This window comes from Zosterops lateralis (assembly GCF_965231275.1).
Source record: "Zosterops lateralis genome assembly, chromosome: 3".
Classification (NCBI taxonomy): Eukaryota; Metazoa; Chordata; class Aves; order Passeriformes; family Zosteropidae; genus Zosterops; species Zosterops lateralis.
Window position 1 is genome coordinate 48,627,374 of NC_139764.1, and position 22,771 is coordinate 48,650,144.

General features: G+C 39.6%; 1 protein-coding gene across 6 annotated transcripts in view; it reads right to left on the reverse strand.

The window, feature by feature from the left end:
* The window catches only part of UTRN (utrophin), a gene marked incomplete at its 3' end in the record, with an annotated part of 340,309 nt that overhangs the window by 252,999 nt on the left and 64,539 nt on the right, over nt 1-22,771 (reverse strand). For all 6 annotated transcript variants that reach the window (XM_083856272.1, XM_083856271.1, XM_083856273.1 and 3 more), the window contains exons 3-13: nt 16,108-16,200; nt 14,582-14,659; nt 12,697-12,789; nt 11,668-11,840; nt 8,214-8,329; nt 7,081-7,244; nt 6,464-6,667; nt 5,306-5,487; nt 4,450-4,600; nt 2,900-3,019; nt 2,068-2,169 (exon numbers count right to left, since the gene is read on the reverse strand). In XM_083856272.1, coding sequence (XP_083712398.1) covers nt 2,068-2,169; nt 2,900-3,019; nt 4,450-4,600; nt 5,306-5,487; nt 6,464-6,667; nt 7,081-7,244; nt 8,214-8,329; nt 11,668-11,840; nt 12,697-12,789; nt 14,582-14,659; nt 16,108-16,200 — 1,476 coding nt within the window. The remainder of the gene's footprint in view (nt 1-2,067; nt 2,170-2,899; nt 3,020-4,449; nt 4,601-5,305; nt 5,488-6,463; nt 6,668-7,080; nt 7,245-8,213; nt 8,330-11,667; nt 11,841-12,696; nt 12,790-14,581; nt 14,660-16,107; nt 16,201-22,771) is intronic.

Genomic DNA, 22,771 nt, shown 5'->3' on the forward strand with positions numbered 1-22,771 from the left:
GCACTGCTATTCCTCTCTGTTTAAAAATAAATCACACAGCAAGACAGACCTTTTTGTTCTTTGAAAAACACACTTTACAACAGCCATAGGTTCCCCATCCTAGCTGTATATTTTTGGCATTGTCTCAGAACTTACTACAGCAACTTTGGGCCACTGGGCAAAGGCAGTTTACATTCCCAATATAAACCAATATGCAAAATCTACACAGAAAATATGATGGTGGTTGAAATGCCATAAGGCTGTGAGAAAAAAAAAAAATATAACACCACTTATTCTCTGGAAAAATCATGCTGGCATTCCAGCCAACATATTTCATGCATAAGAGGAGCTCAAAAACCCTTCATGCGTTCAGTTAATTTCTGCTACATCAGCAGTCAAAGATAAGTCTCCCTAGAAAACTGAAACATAATTACCACAGTGCTAAGAAGTCCCTGGCACTGGTTGAGGAATTTGTTTCCTGAGTGGTAAGGACTGTGTTGACTCGAAAATGTGGTGTACAAAAGCTTCCTAGTATGCCACAAAAGGGCTGATGCATCACTGTTGCTCATCTCTCCATGTGGTTGGGCAAAATAGAAGATACTTGTAACTAAATGTTTTGGTTACTTTTGTGTTATCAAAGTGTTTGTATCAAATTTTTAAGTAGTTTCAGACTGTAATTCTTGTAAGTCACTTGATCATTCTTGTGGATTTGTAATTAAAACCTGTTAGTAATAAATGCATTGTTCAGGTAAACAAGTACAAAAAGGCTCACCTAAACCACCTAAAACAAAATTCTATTTCCTCCTTATTTGCTATCTAAGATCCTACATTAAGCACACTGATTGCTTCACTTTTACAGAACAACATAGCTACACACAAATTAAAAGCTGAGTTCAAATGTTCAACTCCAACAAAATACGGCACTTCTAAAAGTATTGTTATAGTCAATGAATGGTGCCCAAACAAATGTAAGGGTAGAAGAGGACAGAAATATGTTGACATGATGACAGAGCTATCAAAACTAAGAGCACTTGAAGTCCATACCTTGAACATACACAGCAAGGATTTTGGGGGGAATCCTTATTTCTCAAATCTGAGTTACCACGCCCAAGAGTTGTCAGAATACATTAGCACAAAATTTTAGGGATACAAATACACAGGTGACAAAGCATTATTTTAAAGAAACATATATAAACAGATACTTGGCATGGAATAGACCAGAATCTTAACCTTGGGTCCACATTAACAACAAAGTCACAAACTACAAATTCAGAGTATCAATATACTACAAACAGATATGGAAGGGGTAAGGGAGAAATACATATCCAGCCCCAAAGAATGCAGACAAAACATCCTTGTCAAACAAATCAGGCTGCAGCTGATTCCAGTAGCTATACGATCACTGTTCTACTTATTTCAAATGTCTAAACAATCTCTGAGTACTGCCTTGTTTAAACAATAGCCTACAGTGATAAATATCATTGTTTAAGAAAAAACTATTTCAGTAAAACCTTCAAAGAAAAAACCAAAATATTTTAAGCTGAGAAATGAAACAAGCTCTAGTTCTATGCATACAAACAGCATATGTAGTTGTGGTACCATATTTTTTATGCCATCAGTTGTGTTTGAGCAGTATTTTATACGTAAAATACACCAAAGCAAGAAAACACTTCAGTATTCCACAACTGTGTATGTGTTCATGCTGGAAGCACATATATGTTAATTAGGAAGATTTCTGTAATTACAAAACTACCAGATAGGAAAATGACAATTAATTTTCTAAGTATCACAGATATTCCCACTTCTTGACCATTTTACAAGATACCTTGGAAATTATTTTATAAGGAGCTATAAATTGCTATTCTTAAACTTTGGAAAAATACTTCTCTTGCACTTCCGACCTACTACTCTCCTCAAAACTCAAAAAACACTGGGAACCCAAACAGTAACAAGTTCTAGGCTTTTTAGGTTTCTTTTCCATGAGTTGCTCAATCCCAGTCAGAACTTTGACTGTCTGGGCTTTTTCAGTTTGGTTTTTCCCCCTCCATACATTGACCAGTAACTTTAAGAAACTGGACAGCTACTCACCTGTTCTTCCAGCAGCTCCTGCCATAAAAGTTGAATTTCTTGGAGCTTGACCCGCCGATCCTCAGTCCAACGACAAACTGCTGTCCACCGCTCACCAAGCCTCTGCAAAAGCACAAAACACTCAGGAATGATCAAGAACCACACAAAGAAACTCCAAAACCAGATATTCAAAAGTGTAATTTCTACTTCATATTAACTTCTTTCTGCATTATATCTATTTTCCTTGTCCATTATTGATATTGCTGTATTGCCCAGAGTTGGAGATGAACACTTTCAAAAATATTCACGTATGGCCCTAAACTCCGGTTTTGCTCAAATCTTTGAGCTATTTGATTGACTTAAAAAGAATGAACAAAGTAGCATGAATTCTGTTTGAAAAAAATTCTGTCTCATGGACAGAATTTGTAATTCAGGTTACAGTCCTAAGCGACAGAAAAACACTCCATATGATATTCCTTAGATTAATTGTGTTCATCTCTTCAGGCATTTCTCCTATCAGATTTTAACTTTCTGAGGAAAATAACTTACATGAAATAAGAGTGGTACTATGCACCTTCCCCTATTTAATGAAACTGCTGAAAGGATGCACTACCAAATTACCTAAGTCATTGGCAATGCAAACTGCAAACAGCTTGAAAGTCACCAAAGCACTTTTGCAGGTTTTAGTTTGACATGATTTAATAATTCTTTAAGTTATTACTACTCCTAAAGAAAATGTTATTTTAAATTACTTTCTAAGATAAATTGTCTTTAAACACAAAGACGTTGATTAACAATTACATGCAAATGTGCCTAATACCACTGTTTAAAAAACAGGATTCTAAGATTTTACCTGCAATTGTTCCTCCAGAATAGCTGTTGCACCTTCCCCACTGCTTTCATCAACAATGACCACCATGTGTGTTAGGGAGTTGACCTTCACCTGTTCTGCCTCTAGGTCACTCTGCAGGCTCTACAAGAACAAATCAGAGGTTACCAAATTTGAACGCATTTGCTAATCTGCTATTTTGGCCACAGAGACTATCACAGCTGCTGTGGCAAAGGAACTTCGGTATTTCAGATTCAACAGCTAAGCACAAATTTTACCACTGGGAATCACTGCACAGTTTAAAAATGGTAAGCAAAAGGCTGTTAGAAATGCATCCAAAACTATTCTGTTAAAATGCTGTAAAAGATGGAGTGCTTTAAGTTGGATGCCCCATACTTGACTAGGAGAATCACATGACAACTGCGCTGACTTTCCACATGTCTGATGTTATATATGGGAGAGCTTAAGTGTTTCTACACAGAGCTGCTATTGTTAATAAGGAAGCAACACAGGGCATGCCAAACAGAAATCATTAAGAACATTCATTTTTCAAGACTTGACAATATAACTTCGAAAGTATCAACAGTGCAATAACTTATCATGATGCTGCTAAGAAAATAGTTGAAAAGTGCAAAAAATGTGCAGTTCTATTAGTTTAAAACAATCTGTAGATTTAAATACTCATACAACTTCTAAAAGAACAGGTTCAATAGTCAAAACCTACCACAAAATATCTCTGCAAGATCAACACACCTTTACAGTACTGTAAATGTCATTTTTTATCCCAGCATATCCTAAGCTACTCTATGAAACACATGCCTCAAACTCCCCAGACTTTGAAAACAAAGGAAAGAATGCAAATGTGGGACAGGAAACTAGACAGACTAAAAATACTCCAGTGTTCTTGTTCTGTGAGGTATGTCCCATGCTGAGGAGAAGGTCAAACCTCAGCACTGAGCATGAAAATTACAGCTGCACCATGGCAAATATCAAAAGGACATCTTTCTCCTTCACAAAAACATTGCAGGATAGAAAGGCTGGATTTGCACCCAAAAACTCAGTTGAGAGAAAAACCACTTCCAAAATAATGCATGCATGAGAAAGCAGTGTCTGAACACTCCCCTGGGATGTGTTCCCTGTAAAAGCAGGGACTGGAATTGGTGACTTGGAAGGCCTTGATTCTTTGAACTCCCACATTATTTTTATGTGCAAGTCTCAAGCAGGCTTTAGCAATGCCTGCCAGTCATTAAGAGCAAGTTTGTTCTCACTACCTTTCATACTGTTCCTCACACCAACAGTTTACCAGGACAGGCCTTATTCTCTGCACAAAGTAAAGTGTAGCAATTTTCCCTAAATGCTTCATTTCCTGCATGAAGCAAATATAATAGTTCCTGCTAGTCAGCAATGCTCAAGTATTAACTTAAGGCTTCTAATTCCTTTCTACACCATCACCATCCTTTTCCAAACACCAAATGCAGCCATAGATGACTTCTGAGACAATCAAGGAATCCACCAATGTACACATCTTCCAAATACTTCTCCTATACATATTACATAACAGTCAAAAGGTTTACCTTATGTTCCTCCAGCTGTTTTTGAAGTGACTCCAAATCTTCCGCTAGGAGCTGAGATTCCATCTTCTGAATGCGCTCTTCTGTGACTGTCAGCCAGTCAGACAGCTGCTGCAACTGCTGCTTCTGCAGCTCCATCAGCATGTCATGCAGGCTGCAGGGGGAAGCACAGAGTTACTTCAGACACGGCTTTCCTGAGGACAGGAACTAAATTCCAGTTCATATAGGAAAGAAGCAAGGCCATACATAAAACTGTTATCTATCATCAAATAAAATTTTCACCATTAAGCTGTGTTAAAGAACACAGACATTCATTCTTAATAAAAAATGTTCATGAACTATGCATTTTATATCAGGGATTGTTTCTTCCAGTGGTGGTTTGCTGCTAATAAAGCCTCTGCTGAAAGTCACAACAAAGTCACAGTTTCTCTCTTGATGTGCAGCTCTTACCTTGGTAACCCGTAATGTAGGAAAAAATTCTTCTGAATACTTCTTAGTTATGTAAATACCCATAGGTATCCACATCCACTGTAGGCTTTATTGTGAAACTTAAATGTGTTTCTAATATTGTTTCAGTAGTTTATGCAACCAGTGCATTTAAATACCACATATTTAGCCTGGCACGTCTACATAATCCACAAAATACTTTACATAATGACCAAAAAAAAATCCCCAATCAGTTGTACTCATTTTTTTGTTTCATCTTAGAAAGTATCAAGGAGGATTTTGTGTCACAAACTGAAATGTTAATTCTAAAAAAAAATTCTTACAAACAGATGCAAGCCAAATTCTCCAAGACACAGCAAGCACCAGAGGTCAGTCCTGAACCTCAAGAAGAGGTCATGTGCCATGAACTCACCGGGACTGCCGGTCCATGCTCTCCACCCTGAGCTCCTCCCAGCGGGAATTCAGCAGCAGCATTTGCTCCTGGATCTCAAACTCTTCTTCAGGTGATAAATTTCCCTGGGCCACCAGTTGGTTTCCAGCCTGCAGAACATTGCCAACACTGCTCTGGTGTGCAGTCAGTTCCATCATAAAACCCTGGAAAATGGTACAAGCAGACGCATCACTGGGAGGTCCTATCAGAGTTTATGACTTGGTAAATATTCTAAAAAATCATCACATTTGAAACAGTGCTGTAGAAAGAGCTGGCACCATCAAACATATGAGAACAGCAGACCTGTTCATTTCTTTGACACAAGATTTTCCATGGGCTAATAAATTCTGGATCCAGCAAAAGAGATAAAAACACTGACCACTTCAGTGAAAGATTTGCTTGGGAGAAGAGAGCCTTTAAACAAACACACCCAAGAATATGAAACAGGAATTTACCTATGGCCAACAGAACATAAAACACCTGAAACGTGTCGCATGAAAGCAATTAGAATCCTATGAGTTAGCAACATATATTTACTATAAATACAGAACACCTCTTCCATTGCTTCATAGATTCAAAACTGTAGCTCAAGGAAAAAATTCCTCCTATTGATCAGCATTCAAACTCTATATTCTATTTTATAGAGTAAGCTGACACAGGAGAAAAGTAAAATATCTAACGTGACAAACTTCTAGCAACATTAGGACATTTGTTCAGATTTAGAACAAAGTCAAATCAAAATTTAGAATAATTTGGAAGCATCACCATATGTTTCTGAAACAAACTACCCTAAACATCACAGGAAGACCACTGAATAAATTGACATGATTATCAATTTCAGCATTACCCTTATTTAACAGCAAGTGGCATAAGGCTGACCAGGCTTTCTAGTAATTAGCAGCAGGGAAGTACCACTCAGTCTGGATCAGACTGCCTTTGTATTATTAACACCAGTAAACCAGTCACCAAATGCTCATTTTAAAAAATTACATTAAGGTTTCAAAGCATGATGCATTCTAGGTTCTTCTAGTAAGAAGAATTTTGCCTTGAATGAAAACTAGGAAATGGAAGTTTCGCAGCTTATTTACACACACAAAAAGAAGCCAAACCACAACAAAAGACTTTATAAGAGAAACTTACTTCATGGGTGGAAAATTGTTCTTTGACTTCCTCAACATCACCAGATATTTCCTCCTGTTCCCGAAATGTATCCTCAGCTGACAGCAACCATGTAAGAACTTCTTCCAGAGCAACTTGGTAGCTATCCAAGTCCATATCCACCTCTGTCACTGTGCTGGGTGTCTCTGCTCTAGAACTGTCCTGGTCTTCTTCAAGTGCTACAGTCTAGGCAGCCAAGGGAAAAGAGACGTCTTAGAAGTGCACAGAAGATGCCCTCCCAAAATGGTATTAAAAACAGAACTAATATCTCTTTCAATCTTTCATAAAATGTTACAAATAATTGTTGCATACATTTTAATGAGAAAGGCCAAGGTCACCATATTAAAATGCAAGTTCATTAGTAAAGGACCTGGATAGAAAATACAACTTCAATCTCACTCACTCACCAACAATGAATCTCAAAACCCATCAAAATCTCATCACTACCACTAACCACTATAAGTTTCACAGCAAATTAAGTTAAAAATTCTGGACGACCCTCTCCAGCTGATCAAAATGAATGAAACAGCAATGAATGAGAAGCAAAAGCTAAAATTACAGCTCAAGAAAAGAAAGGCTGGCTTTGATGACAAACACACCTGCTGCATGCTGAATTCTCCAACCTCACATTCCTGCTTGTATCTCCTTGGAAGGGTTTCCACTTCCCGAATGTCTTCCATTGTAACTTGCTTTGGAAGGACCTCAAACAAAGAAGTTAAATACATAATAATGGACTTTTTGTCTGGAAGCTGTACAGCAACATCTGCATCAAAAAGATAAAACATGGGGAAAAATAAATGAAGACAATTTTTTAAATCATTACATAGAACACAGTTAACAATTCATATATTCTCCTATTAAATAGCCTTTCATAAGCTTTTAACTTAGAGACCAGGTTTGACATACATTAAAAGTAGTATGAAGGAAGGGTTATGTTTTTTGAAGTAAGAACCCAGACTTGAAGTTGCTAAGGAATAAAATCTGTTTGGAGAAAATTGTTCTGAAGCATCTCCCAAGCAGAAATGTAGTTCAAGGACAGTATCCTACATAAACAAACATTTCCACTTAGGCTCTATCCCCTTTCCCATTGTTAGGGAAAATTTCTCATTTTCCACATTGTAAAATTTCACCGGGCCAGGTTCATCACTTCTTTTGGGTTATGAACAGTACCCATTCAGTTAATACTTTTTTTTTCATAAGAAGGTGGTGCTTGAAGTTTGAGGGCTTGTCTTACAGAATGAATCTTTGGAGGCTTACTTCAAAGCACAGCAACAGGTCAGTATTTTAAAAAGGAGCCATGAAGGTTTCCTGGTAAGCATTCCTAGGCAGCTACTGCTACTCAGTGTGTATGTAAAGAACAATAAATTATCAGCTCTTAAACTACCCCGTTCTACAGAATGTAGAACTGCACCTGAAAAGCACACACCCCTGCAACACAGCTCCTATCTAAAAGGAAACAAAGTCAGCCTACCAACTTCACCTTCCTTATACAGCCTCTGGAAGGAAAGTGAACCCAAACCTTAATATTAAAAATGCCAAAGCCTACACATCTATATTCATACCCTTACTCTAAAAAATGGCATTTGTTTAAATCCAGATTTAAAGCCTTGAAATTAAATAGCAATGCACAAAGTTGATAGAATTGTTATTCATACTTAGTATCAAGAGAAGAAATTTCTTTTAAGAGAGCTCAAAAAAAAGCCTCTTGCTGAGTAAAATAATTGTATCTCACCTTCAGGATCCAACAGTTTCTCTATTCCTAAGTGGTTCTTGGCTACGTTGAAAGCATTTTCCAGTCTCTCAACCGGGGACATCTTTGTAACTCTATCCCAGCTGAACAGCTCAGGTCTAAAAGTGAAAGCAAAACAAGGAAAAAAGGAAACTTTATCACTAAGAAAATTCCATACCATGCAAAATATCAAGTTATGCATATGATGGTAGCTACCCAAATAACATATTCATAGACATATATACCAAATACCAACATAAGTGCATATACACAAGTGCAAAAAAAAGTAATCACAAATTAATTAACTGACTGCATGCCCACAGCAACATCCACCTTCCATTCTGTGTCCTAAACAAAGTCATTGACTGCAACAGGAGTTCAAACACCACTAGCTATGGTATTTGTGGTAAACAGATCATCTGTGTTTAAAATTTATCCCAGAACCAGTTTTCCTCAACTGTACTTTTACTACACACTTTCTGCATCAGGCACTGCTGAGTAATCAAGAGTTTACTCTGTTCCTGGAAAACCTCATTCCAAATTTGTGATGCAGCTCATTGACCACCCCAGGCCATCACAGCCAGGAGAAACAGCAATCGCAACCTCACTCACTCACTCTTCCCCAGGGTCTTTTTCCCCCAATAAAAAAACAGCTTACAAGAAAACACCCCATCACAAGTGCTCATGAGTCCCAGTGCAAATCAGGCCAAGGAGCTCATCAGTTTGCAGTGTCAGCAGTCTTCATCTAAGATCAGTGTTAACCCAATCTCCAGTCCAGCTGTGCACCCAAAACACACTGGTGAGGCTCAAGGGGAAAGAGCAGAGCACACAACAGGAAGCAGAGGGAGCAAACAGGGCCCATTCCTGGCAGGATCTACACCTGTGGGGTATGATCAGCCAAGTGCTGCAGCAGCACAGCTGCAGAGCCATTAAAACACCTTTCATTCTCCTGCAACAGTGCCTTCTCATCAAAACACTGCTATTGATTCTGTACTTTATAGAACTTGGGGAGGAAGAGATGGGCTTGCCTTCAATTCTTTTAATATTTGATTCAGTTGCAAATTGATTTAAGAGTACCCTTTATCATCTGTTGAGTCATTACATTTGTGAAACAGGAAGTCCCTAAGCCAATAGAGACCAAGAATCAAAAAGCCAGAAGAAAGTAAGGTGAGCAGGAACAAAGATATACATAGAAGCCCATGGAATACTGTACATCCATGCAAAAGCAACAAGGATAACCACAGATTCATGTAAGAATAGACATGGATAGTAGACACTGACTTTGAAAACAAAGGTTTTAATAAATCACAACTAGGTACTTACCTAAGAGTGAGAAAATCAAACCAAAAAGCAGAATTCCATTCAAAGAGGAACTAAGCCAATATTAGTTAGAAAGAAACCAGTGCAGTAAAATGCTAGTAAAATTATATGAGGTAATAGGTTACTTACACATTGCAGGTGTTACAAAGTTATTAGATATTGTAGCCAAGAGGGAGTACAACTAACAATTGTTGATAGATGCATAAAGAGAACAGAAAGATATTAATTCTCTTAATGGAAGCCATGAAGATTTCATTCTCCTCTTTTAAGTGTCACGTTAAACTAAGATAAAAAAGCAGTTCTGAAAAATGCCCCTTAAGTAGGGAAGCAATACTGTCTGGGTAAGTTAAATAGCTTTGTTGTCCTATCGCTTCTGCAACCTACAACCGATCTCCTTGTTCTTTGCAAATGATTTTAAAGTCTATCTTTCAAAGCTGAAAAGAGAAACCCAGCTCAAGATTTCCTAAAAGTATGGGGAAAATGGTGCTTCTCTGACTAAAGGACTTGTACCCAGGGACAACTAAGCTGAATTCTATCACACCAGAAGCTGTCAGGCTCCAAGGAATAGGGAATCAATCAGACCCAGATTTTAAGAAGTCACAGGAAAGCACAATTATTCAGCTGGGACTTTTGCTACTTAACAGTGCAGAGCTCACACACTTCAGATCCTGCAAAGCCTAAGCACATAGTCACAACAAAAAAGACAACAAACTGTCTAAAACTAATTTTTTTTTTCTTCTCTCAGGTCACCTAGGTTTCATTTGTGTCTAAAGCTGGCACACTCTCCACCACAAAGCTTCACACATTCAGCAGGAGACCAAGATCACTACAGGCAGTTGTGCTGGTAGGAAAAAAATCACAACTGCTCACACCATCCAGGGGAGGGACCTAGTAATACTTGTGATAAATTCCAGCAAGATGTTTGGTAGTATTGCTCTGCTCTTGCATAGCAGTCCTTCCAAACCTGCAGAAGCCCTCAGCATGGTGCTGGCCCTCCTTACACACCCTTGCAGGCTGAACACATGCCAGCTCTGGTCCACAAGACACAGAGGTATGTCAGGGCAGACCTGTCGTGAAGCCAGAGAGCCTGTGACAGAGCCTATTGCAGTTACCACAGGCCAAATGGGCACTTTAGAGGAGGCTCAGAGTGAATCTATGTTCTGCAAGCACCTTGCATCTGCTGGGTGTAAACATGAATGTAAAGTAATTGCTGTGTCAAATACCTGGTGACTAGGAGGTCTGGTTAAATTCTAGAAATTACTATACCACTTTCCACATGGAAATGTTTTTTTTATGGGTAAGAACAGTCAGACCTTGCAAAGCAATGAGCTGACTTCATTTAAGAGACACTGGATTAGATTGCCCAGTAGATCTCAAAAAAGAGATTTTTTAAAAGGAAGTAAAAAGAGGTATGCAATGTTAATAGAATCTGTAACGATGATTTATTTAAACTTTTGAAGAGTTCTGCAAAAATCAGAAAAAAACCACAAAAGATCTGTGCAAAGAAATTTTAATGCTACTCTTTATAAAGTATAATGAACAAACTAAAGGACACTACAGATACCTTTAGTGTTCTATTACCCTTTCATATTCTGCCCCACACTTCTCCTGAAAGAACTGCATAAATTGTCTTTCAAGCAAGATACATTAAAAAACACAAGAAAAGCAGCAGAGTCTCTCATTCCTTCATTATGAAGCTTCTCTATCTTCTTATTAAAATTATATGGCAATCTCCAATGGCAGAAATGTTTCTATTTGCAGAGGGGAGCAGGTAGAAGGAAGGAAGCACAGGTGAAGGAGATGGTCAGCTCCCCCTTCCCCTGCCAAGACACCTTCAATATATTCACTGTAAAATGCATATCAAGTGGGATGTAAATCCACTCCAATTAGCAAGTGTTTGTACATGTGCAGGAACTCAGTGTTACACTCCGGCCTTGGCCCCAGCCTTTGCAAGGCTCTGGCAATGTCCCACCGCTGCTATTGTTACCACAAAAAAAGAAAAACAAACAAAAAAAAAACCACAAACTGGATAATGAGTCACTGAAATAGGCTAGAAGCTGTCAAATGCTCAAGCATGAAGACACAGAAAAAAAGCTGTTTACTTCACTAGGTCAAAGGTAAGCTATTTGCTACTTACTTGTGTCTGTGAATCACAGCATTAAAGGCAAGTCCATCAGCCCAGCTTGTGGTGAAATTCAAAACATTGACCTGACTGTAAGGTCTGGTGGACTGCCGAACCCAGCTCAGCAGTATCTTCTCACTGTTGGTCTGCTGCAAATCTGACATGATGTTCTTCATGACATCCTTCACCTGCAAGACAGCAACAACTACACCTTACAAACGTATGACCAACTTTTCCTCCTGACAAAACCAAATTACTTCACAAATCACAGAAGGGGCTTCCCCATGAAAAATCTATGAATCAAACTCCAATTCCTCACATGAAATTTGGCAATAGCAGTCTTCAGGCCATTTTTGCCCTCTACTGATTACAAGAACCAGTGATGCTTTGTGTAATAATAACACATTAGTCTTGTATTATGATCCTCCCACTCTCCTTGGTGCGGTCTGCTCTAAGCATAGGGAATCATACTCCTCATTGCCTCTTGCTGTGCTTCCAGAAGTAAACAAATTCCCAAAATACAGCTTGTATAGGTTTCCTGCAAGAAGAGGCTCATCCAGCAAAAGTAGTTTGTTGTTTGGGTACTAGTTGTATACATCTACCAAAGTCCCTCCAAGTTAATTCAATGATCTTCCCAGATACTTGGATAGACCAGGAGCAATTCAAACTATGAGCCTAACAAACCTACAAAGCAGCTGTAAGATGCGAGACAAACACAGCTACCTCAAGAGTAAAACACTACCTGCCTCAAGCCCTTGAGGAAGGAAAAGAAATACAATGCTCTAGCCCGAAAAGCCTCTGCAATTCACACCAGCAGGAACTAAACTGAGCGGCTGAGCACAACTGGGCACATACGAGAATACGGATCATGGGAGGCAGCCAATAGACTTTGAGCAGAAACCAAATACTGGCCTGCCTTTATTTACCAGCCCAAAATAGAAGCAGTATTTTCTGCCACCAAGAGCCTGGGAAGGTTTGCGAGAATCGCAGCAAAACAATGTACGTGATTCCTGGAAAGGAAGAGATCTCAGAGCAGCCTCTCACCTGCCAGTGCAAGATAATGCTCCACAGCAGCCCCAGCGTCAGCTTGTGATTTCCATCAACGATGTCAGTTCCTCCAATATTCACCAACTCCACCTGGAGAGGTTGAATCACTCTCTATTACACACTATTATCACAGCCCCAAGTCACAACCCCACCCCACACCCCTGGCTGTCCAGCCAAGTATTACCAAGTGCTCTGAAATTAAAAGCAGTTGAAGAGAAAAGCAGAGTTGACAGAGAAGTGTTCATCTGAATTTGTCATAACAACTGCTTAAATAAGCTTAACATTAACTGCTTAAACTGCATGACAAAAGATGGCACCAAAGAAGATATTCCATTGGAAGAGTTTTATTCTCTCCTTTAAATGTACAGGTGCATATCATCAGTCAAAACCGAACAACAGAAATGCAAGTATGAAGGAACTGATAGGAAAATAAATGTTTAGCAAGTTTGGACCTGAGACTTTAATTTTTTTATTATTTTTTTAATTTGATTGACAAATCAAAAGAGCTGATTTTCCTTACTTGGAACCATTCTGCTTAAAAGATGAAGTTCCCGGGATCACTTGATCACCTACACCCTAGGTTTGTCTGATCCTCGCAATATATATCTAAACACTTTTATAAATTATTTCATGAGTTATGAATATTGCATATCCCACAAACTCTCAAACAACAGAATGCAACTGCATCTCAGTTCCATGCCTTTTCCCTCCATCATAACACACAACATACTTTCTAATTAAGCTAAGCAGTAGGAATAAATCAAGTACATAACCTTAACAACCTTCAGCTAAGACCATCTATTTACTTCCAGAAACCCAGATGCTGTCAGCTTAAGGAAGAAATAGTTAATTATTGCAATTCAGAATTGTTTCATTTATTATTATAATAAAATCAATATGATTTCAAGCTGAAAAACTCATTATTTATCCTTTTAAAAGTTAATATTTACAGTACCTCAAAAAACAACCCACTGCCAGCTTTGTCTGCTTTCAAGAAATACAACACTGATCCACTAACACAGAAGGGAAATTGCAGTATAATACAGCATGTTGGTATCACTCTTCAACCAGCAGTTTATATAAATATGCTCATGCTTTCTTGTATTTGATGTATTTTATTGCCAAAATGTTCTTATTAGGTTGTTTTAGTGACCTGACATTCACAAATAGAAATTCTAAGTATAGAGAGCACACTTAGCAGGAATTGTTCATCAAAAAAGGAAGAAAAACTAAAATCAGTTTATTATAGCACTACCGTCTTCCAGGTCGTAAAAACAAATATTAAGCCAAAGAATTATTATTTTTATTTTTTCTTAAAGGAGGATTTGATTTTGTTTGCTTGTTTGTTCTTTTGATCAGTTACCAAAGCTGCAAATTAGAAACACTTTACATTTGACACAGAGACAACAGAAGTCAATGAAAAGACCCTCCTGGAAACAGAGAAGAGGACAGAGCCATTAAAACCTGCCATCCCCCCTTACAGATTTCTGTACAAGTTATGCAACATTACTGGAAGGTTTTTGGTTTTTTTTTTCCTGCTGTGTTCATCAGCTATGCAGTAGCAAAGCTTCAAGGTACCTTTTTCTTGGGAGCTGCACACATCTCAACAAATCGGTTTTGTGATTGGCTTAATAGCATCATTAGGTTTGCATTTTAAGAACTCACAAAATTGCTGGACACCGAAATTCTACACCATGTAAGAAACTGAACAGTTTATCCATCTCAATGAGGTCTCATTTTGAGTATGAAAAATCTATACTCTCTGCATTCTGAATTCATACATCTGTAAATGTATATCTGTAATATCTGTAAGTGTACTCATTTACATATAACAATAAACTAAAGAATTTCTCAAAAACCGTGGGTGGAAAAACATGCTCACATTATTCTGATGCAAGACTTGCAGTACTCGGTTGACGTTGTTTAAGGCATGTACTCGTGTGGAACCTCGTTCTTTAGGCTGAAAATAAAAAGTTACAATCTGTTCAACATCAGAATTAATGGACACAACAAACAAAATTAGAGAAAAATTCTCTAGATTTTAGCTTTTTTCTTCTTTTAGTAGTAGTGAGAAAAACCAAAGATCATCCACAACAATTTCAAAATGAAAACTGGTCAGAACAATATTCCCCAATTCAAGGCATAGGACAGGCCTTGGATTCAAAGTGTGTTTCAGCTCATCTTCATTAAGTCCAAAAGTTTTATTCCCAGCATATACAGAATTATAAACTGGTAATGCAAAAGCAAAGGGAGAGTTCCTGGGGAAAATCTGAGGCTTTTGAACATTTGCCAGAGTACTTGAAATTTTCTGGCTCCCAAGAGAACAAGCAGTAATTTGTTTTTCTGGCACCAAAAGCCTGCTAAATCTTTGCATACTGGGAAGAAGTTATGCTTCCTGGCTTTCTCTCCCCTTTAGTATGAGGGAAGGGAAAAAAAAAATAATCAAACACCTCCACAACCAGAAAAAAAAAAGCCCACCAAAAACTACTAACATTCAACTCTTGACAATACCTGCCACTCTGTTAGTCTTTTAATCATCATAATTTAATTCCTGTGGAAGAAAGTGATCATACTGCAAGAGTACAGAGCTGAACTTGGAACAGTAATCAACTTAGAAACAAAAAAACTGTTGTTTTCAGCATACTTCAAATCACACCACAAATTTTTAGAAGTACTAGTAAAACACATCTGCTTAAAAAACAAAATAAGCTTGCAACATAAAATTTTATATGAATGAAGATTCCTCATAAAGTCCATAAACAAATTTGAGACTTAATATAAACAGCGAAATCAAGAATTTAATTCCAATTAATTAACAAGTTTCACTATATTTCATGCATTTTTCTAAAGAGTCATTAAGGTTAGCAGGGGAAGAGTTTTCAGCCACACACACTTTCCAATATACACTTCAAGCAGTTTTCAGCCTTTTCCTGTCTGTAGATGACAAAATTTTTCAATGAAGATGCAGATTTTTACCTACTAGCTGTTGTCCTTTTACTTTCTTTTTTTTCTTTAAGGGATCTTTCACAAGCTTACTTAGAAGCCCACAGGGATCCAGCTAAACACAGGTCTACCTGATCATCCAGAAACAGACCTTTAAAAGTTCTCTATTAAAAACATACACTATGTAAACAACATCACTGATTTTACATGCTTTGCATAGAGAGTATGTAAATCCTCAAGAGAGGGTTCACAGTTAAGCTTCAGCCTGACCCTGTATCTCATGAGTGGAGTTCATGGGAATTTCACTGGAACTGTAGAGAACAAGTACACCCTACAAGCAAAATCATGTTTTAAATAAATACATTTAAAAAAAAAAAAAAATCACATGCCTCAGTTCGTGTTTTGTTTATTCATTGGTTTGTGCTTTTTTAATAAATGGAAATATGACTCAGATGTTTCTCTTACCAGAGGCTTCCCTGTCAGACCCTCCAAAAGGTCCAAAAGCTTCCTTCCATCTTTGAGATCTGTGAACATGTCTTTCACTGGGGCCTTTCCACTCTGCGGAAGAAAAAACAGGAGTAATAAAAACAGTGTTTAAGCAGAACTTCCCTCAAAATTCTATCTTTTAATTAGTTCTTATTTGGCACTAAAAGTAGTAAATGAAAGCTAGAGGACTGCTATAGTGAATAAGAAAGAACCCTTCCATTTTTAAGTGTTCTTTTCTTTCCTCCCTATCACTGCAGTTCCGTGCATCAGCAGCCTTGTACTAAGGAACCAACTCAGTGCCATCCTGGCTGACATAAGGGTGGATGCATCAACATGCAAAGATGGCAAAGAAAGAAAACTTGGCAAGTTTGAGGAGTCAATTGAGAAGGAATGCTTTGGTTTGGCTGCATCTAAAGAAAGAAGAAACTGAAGCTTTTCAGAAAGAAGCTATTGGGACAAGTTCGTTCAGACTTAAGAAAAAAAAAAAAAAAAGACAAAAAATGACTTGGAATTGAGCCCTGTGTAAGAAAATGCCACTGTTCTACAAAGACTAGTAGATCAAAAGGTATAATATTTATTGAAACGAATTAATCACTTTCTCTACCATGAAAAAGAAATCTGAAACCCAGAGGTACTCTAAATCATAAATTTCTAATTTTTGCTTTCTTTTGGAGTGGAGGGACTCTGTACAAGAATTGCAGCAGATGGGAATGGAATCATGTTAACCTTTTCCATGCTTCCTTTTTATCTTCTTTCTTCTTGGACCATAAGAAAGTTACTGTGGGACAGTTCTACAGGGCAGGGGGAGAAGGCACATCCAGCCAGCAACTAAGTGCATTGGTTTCATAGTATTCACCTGCTGGCTGCCAAGCAGTCAAATAAACTACTGCTTTCAGTGTCTCTTTCAAGTGCCAATTTGAGGAGATGAAAAATATTTTCTAAGTACCACAAAAAGCTCCAGTATTGCCTTTTCCTATCACCTTGACTTTTCAACATGGTCCTTCAGAAAGAAGGCTGTCAGAGACCCACCTGACATGACACGAATTAGCTGGCATAGATGTCTCCTGTCTTCACTTATCTCCTCCTGCCCTACAGCTGCTGGTAATTGCCAAATACTGGCTAACAAATCAGGAAAAGAGAAGTGAACAGCTCGATGTACCCTGTTTTTTGGGAAATATCTGGTTTTTCCCCAAAATTCACATGGGTTTTTCTTAGGTGTCCCATTTAGTTAGATTTGATACTATTAAAACTACAAAAAAAAAAAAAAAAAAAAATAGAAGCCAGAGTTGAACTGCTGCAAGGAAACACTTTAGTTTCTTGTACAAAAATGTAACAATTTCAACCAGCTAAAAAGTGGTAAGTATGATCTTCCTCTCAGAGCATGTACTTTCCACAGACGATTCAGATGCTTCACAGTTGCATAGCAACTTTAACAAAGTTTCAAAGCATTCTGGAGCCTACACTAGGACAACTGGCTGGAGAGATAAGGGGAGACCAATGGCCGTTACCTATCTGGACTTCAACAAATCTTTTGACACTGTCTCCCATCATATCCACATAGGCAAACTCAGGTGAGTGAACTGGACAAGTGAAAAGTGAGGTGGATTGAGAACTGGCTGAATGGCAAATCCCAGAGGGTCACTATCATTGGCACAGGGTCTAGTTGGAGGCCTGTCACTTGTGGTCCTTAAAGTCCAATACTGTATTGTGTAACTTTAATACAGTATTGTTTAACTTTCTTATCAATGACTTGGATGGAAGGACAGATGCCTCCTCAGCAAGTTCACAGATGAGGCAAAGCTGGGAGGAGTGGCAGATACCTCAGAGGGCTGTGCAGCCATTCAGAGGGACCTCAACAGGATGGAGAGATGAGCAGAGGGGAACTGTGGGAAATTCAAAGTCAAGTGCAGGGTTGTCCTGAAACTGGGGAGGAATAATTTCATACACTGGTACAGGCTTGGGCTGATCTGGTGGGAAGCAGCTCTGTGGGCAAGGACCTGGGAGTCCTAGTGGACAGCAAGCATGGTGGCTCAGGAGACCAATTGTGTCCTGGGGGCATTGGGAAGAACACCATGAGGAGGTCAGGGAGGTCTCTCTACTCTTCCCTCTTGAGGCCACATGTCACTAGGTGTGTTTGAAACTCATGGGTGCTGTGTCCAGTTCTGGGCTCCTCAGGACCAGAGAGATGTGGAGCTCCTGGAGCAGCTCCAGCAAAGGGTAACGAAGTTGATCAAGGGACTGGAGTATCTCTTACAAGGGAAGTCTCAGGGAGTTGGGCCTGTTTAGCCTTGAGAAGAGACAATTGAGACATGATCAGTGTCTGTAGGTATCTGAAGGGAACGTCCCAAGTGGATGGTGCCAAACTCTTCTCAGTGAAACAACAGGACAACAGGCAACAAGCAGAAACCAACAGAAGTTACACCTGAAGATAAGGAATACCTTCCCTGTGGCAGGTGACCACACTACAGAACAGATTACTCAGAGAGGTTGTGGAATGTCCCTCACTATAGATATTCAAAAAAACATCTCGATGCAATCCTGAGTAGCAGGTTCTAGGGCTCCCTGCATGAGCAGGGAGGCTGGACTAGATGATCTCCAGTGGTCCCTTCCAACTTTAATCATTCTGTGATTTTATGAGCCAGAGAATAGGGTAACAGAAATAGAGATGCAGAGAAGTCTCTTATACAGTTTATAGTGTAATACAGGAGGAGATCAGCCACAGCGCAATCAACCCAGATGCCAGTAAAATTTAGTTTACATTTGGTTTGCATCACCACACTGAAAACAGTAAAAACAGGTCACTAAGGGCACAAGGAAATTTTTCATGTGACCAGAAAAGCAAGCAGTAGGAGTCTCTGGATGCAATAATATTCAAACATTCATTGTGAAAGCAAAACCCTTAAAAAAATCCAACTAAACAAACTTCTTAGTCATTGAAGTGTGGGCCTTTCCTGAGGAGAAGGAAAAAATCACTTCCACTGACCTGCTAGCCACACTTTTTATGAAGCCCAGGATACGGTTGGCTTTCTGAGCTGAAGCACACATTGCTGTCTCATGCCCAATTTTTCATTCACCAGTATCTCCAAGTCCTTCTCCTCAGGGCTGCCCCTAATCTATTATTCTCCCAGTCTGTACAGATATTGGGGAATGCTATGATGCAGGTGCAGGCCAAGACCACGTACCTGGCCTCACCAAACTTCCCAAGATTCATACGGGCCACTTCTCCAGCCTGAAGGATGTCTGGGTGACATCCATTCCCTCGTGGAAATCAACTGCACTTGCTCAGTGTGGCGTCATCCACAAACTTCCTGAAGGCATACTCAGACCCACTGCATGTCATTGGTGATATTGAACCCTATAGATCACATTATGGACTCCTGAGGGACTGCACATATTTCTGATCTCCATTTGGACATTAAGCAGTTGACCGCAAATCTTTGGATGCAGCTGTCCGGGCAATTTCTCATTTATTTAACAGTCCATTCATCAATCCCCTGTCTCTCCAATTTAGTGACAAATGATGTTGTGGGAGACACTATCAAAGGCCCTACTGAAAGAAAGCCTTTATAATTATTCAATTAATTATAATTATATATAATTAGAACAGCTTACACATATATAACAGCAAAATTGAGAATGTTATAGCCATATATTCTCAATTTATTTGTTTCCTTAGGTCCAAATGTTAAAAAGGATTTGGAACTACTGAAAAAGCAGAAAAATACTTAATTTAATACAGTGCAACAAAGGTATTGAGAGGATATAGCCTTCTTTCTTTGCTTCCATCCCTTCATTTCACATGCATGAAAAACAAGCTGAATGACTTCCTGCTTTCAGTCATTCATTTCAACAGGTCACGGTATGCTCCAGCCCTATGCAATGCACGCTGCTGTGATGGTGGAAATAATTTAGATCTGCTTTCTCAGGAGAATGAAATTTTGGTGGCCAGAGAACCATGTTTTGCTGTCAGTTTAAAGACTCAACAGAAGGGTATTAAATTATTTCTGTAATCTAAGCTACTCATTCCTGGTTTGTAAAAGTATCCACTATCCTCAAATGCTTCGGTATTTAGTGAAGTCTGGTAAATGGTCTCTGAAGGAAAGAAGTCAGCTCACAGGATAGATTTTCTCACATGCAAGCTGATTCAAGTTTGCTAAGAAAGGGTTGCAGCATCCACCCCACCAAGCCCATCACCACCTCCATAGAAGCACACCCACCAAGAAAGTTGGAAACCTGCTTCTCTCCAGCTTCCCACACCCACCTGAATCACATGCACACACCTGGTGGCAGCTGCCACCCAGAGAGCCTCAGCTGTCCCATCAGGGCACAAAGCCAGCCCTGACAGTCAGCTGATGTCCCAGTGGAGCAGAAACTGCACGGGCATTGCATCCTGCTCTGCTCACACTGCCTCCTCCCACCCTTGCATTTTCCTCATACCTGAATGCACATTTCCATGCAGGACTATATGTGAACCATATGGTCTGCAGTCAGAAACATCACTGCTCTGTCCTCCAGTGCAGCTGGATACTGGACCGCTTCTTTGGGAAGCGGTTCAATAGCAACCCCCTGTGCTTCAGGAAGTCTTCTTTCTTTATGCAAACAGAACAGCTACAGACCCCAGCTTCTGACAGCCATGACTCGTGAAGTTTATTAAGCATAGAAGGGTGTAGGAATTTTTTTTTTTTAAATGGCAGTCCCAAGGGATAGTCCCATACCTTTTTTTCCCCAAGAGATGACAAGAAAAAGCTCTGGGGCAATGCTGGCAAAGCAGCCATGCATGTCCTCCTGTTCCAGCTATGAGCCAGCCCTGAGCCAGGCCAGGTTGCTGCCATCACCCTCTCTTTGAGATAAAACCCATGCAGAGCCCCCACCACCGAGCCTACTGGGGCAGCTGCTGTGGCAGTGAAAAGGCAACCTGGGAGCTACAATACATGGCCTCTAAGGCTGGACCTGTACTTCTGGTCCAGGGGGGGCTAGGAGCCCACTTGAACCCTGGCCCTGACCTAGCAGTCTGACTCCCATGAGGGCACCTGTTCCATGCAGGCTGCACTGGGGTGAAGCAGGCAGCCCTGAGACCAGCTACATGCTGGGGCAGGCTGGTGTGCAGGCAAGAGCCTGGGCTCTGGGGGAGGACAGATGGTAAGGCACAGAGCTCTGCAGCTTGCTTCTTTCACCATGCCTACCCACACCTGCACTGCTCACTCCTAATGCCCAGAAAATAATCTGGCCTTCTGAAAAACAAAGTCTGTACCCAGAGATACACACACAAATAAATACACGATCTGCAGTATGCAAAAAGCACATGTATTTCTCTCTCTGTAGAGTCTCGTCTGGCATACAGTATACTAAGGCAATCTAAATTTCTCCTTTTCAGCACTGACATTTTACTCACTTTCTAAATACTTGAAGACTACCCAAGTACAAAGTAGTTCAGCCCCTGTCAGCATCCTGTTAGGAGAAGCAGTCCATCACTAAGCATAATGGATTGAGAAATTTAAGTATTTGTCTTTTAAGAAAGAGTGACAGTGACAAAACACACCGAGCCCTTCAGAAGGGCAAATGGGTCGTGTTGGTAAGTACTTAAAGAGCAGCTTACATTGTGCTAAGCACTGTACAAATACGAGGCAGCTAATGGGTCCTTTCTCAAAGACAAAATAGAGTCCAGTTTACACTACAAAGATAGTATAGAGGACAGGCAGGGACACACTTCCTACCAGAAGATCTGTGCCCGTTCAGGGTGTAAAGCATTCACATCCCCCTCACTGAACACTTATCAGTTAACAGAAGGTAGTTTTTCTCAGCTTTGCTTATGTTTGTTACAAGAGCAGAAAAGAATCAAACAAACAAACAAAAAAATCCTGTCAGAAATCTCTTTCCCTCAGCCTGTTCAAGAAGGATTTGCCAGCAGAGCTGTACACACAGTTACTGTAATAGACACAAGGGCTTGATAAAACAGACAGAAGAACATAATTAACAGACTTAGAAACAGGCAGTGTTGGTTCCCCAGTGCTTTAAATTAGCACTGATAGCAGGAAAAGTTGATTCACGTAACAGGACTGGTGTAAGGGAAAGAGGAAGAGGAAAAAGGAAAGGGAGGCAGAGCAAGAAAAAGGAAAGTAAAAGCTAGAGACTGTACATAAGCCGTGGGCTAGGCTTGCTTGTGTTCTCATGAACTTTGCATGGGGATAACATTCGTTATGCACCACTAGGCACATACACAAAGATCAGAACCAGATCCAATCCATCATGTTACATTTATCCCGACAAACATTTTGGTGCCAGCCTTTGTGTGAACACAAGTAAGGGAAGGAAGAGACAAAACTTTTGCTCGTTATCCACTAGAAGCCACTTTTTCTGTTGATTTATGTCATGAGGAAGCAGGAGTTTATTAATGATCTCTGAGCTGGAGACCAGATGCTACCATACATACACAAGATCAGGCAACTCAGGCATCAGTTATGCACTTTCCAGCAAGATATCACCAGTGTTTGGGAAGGAGGTACCACATGCAATGATCTCCTCACACCAGCAGCCCTCATATGCCCCTTTGGCCATCTTTCAAGTCGCTCTACCTGGATCAGGTTTAAGAGAGTGACTCACTTCCTTGTGTGCATCTAGAATTACTCACAACGAAGGGTCATCC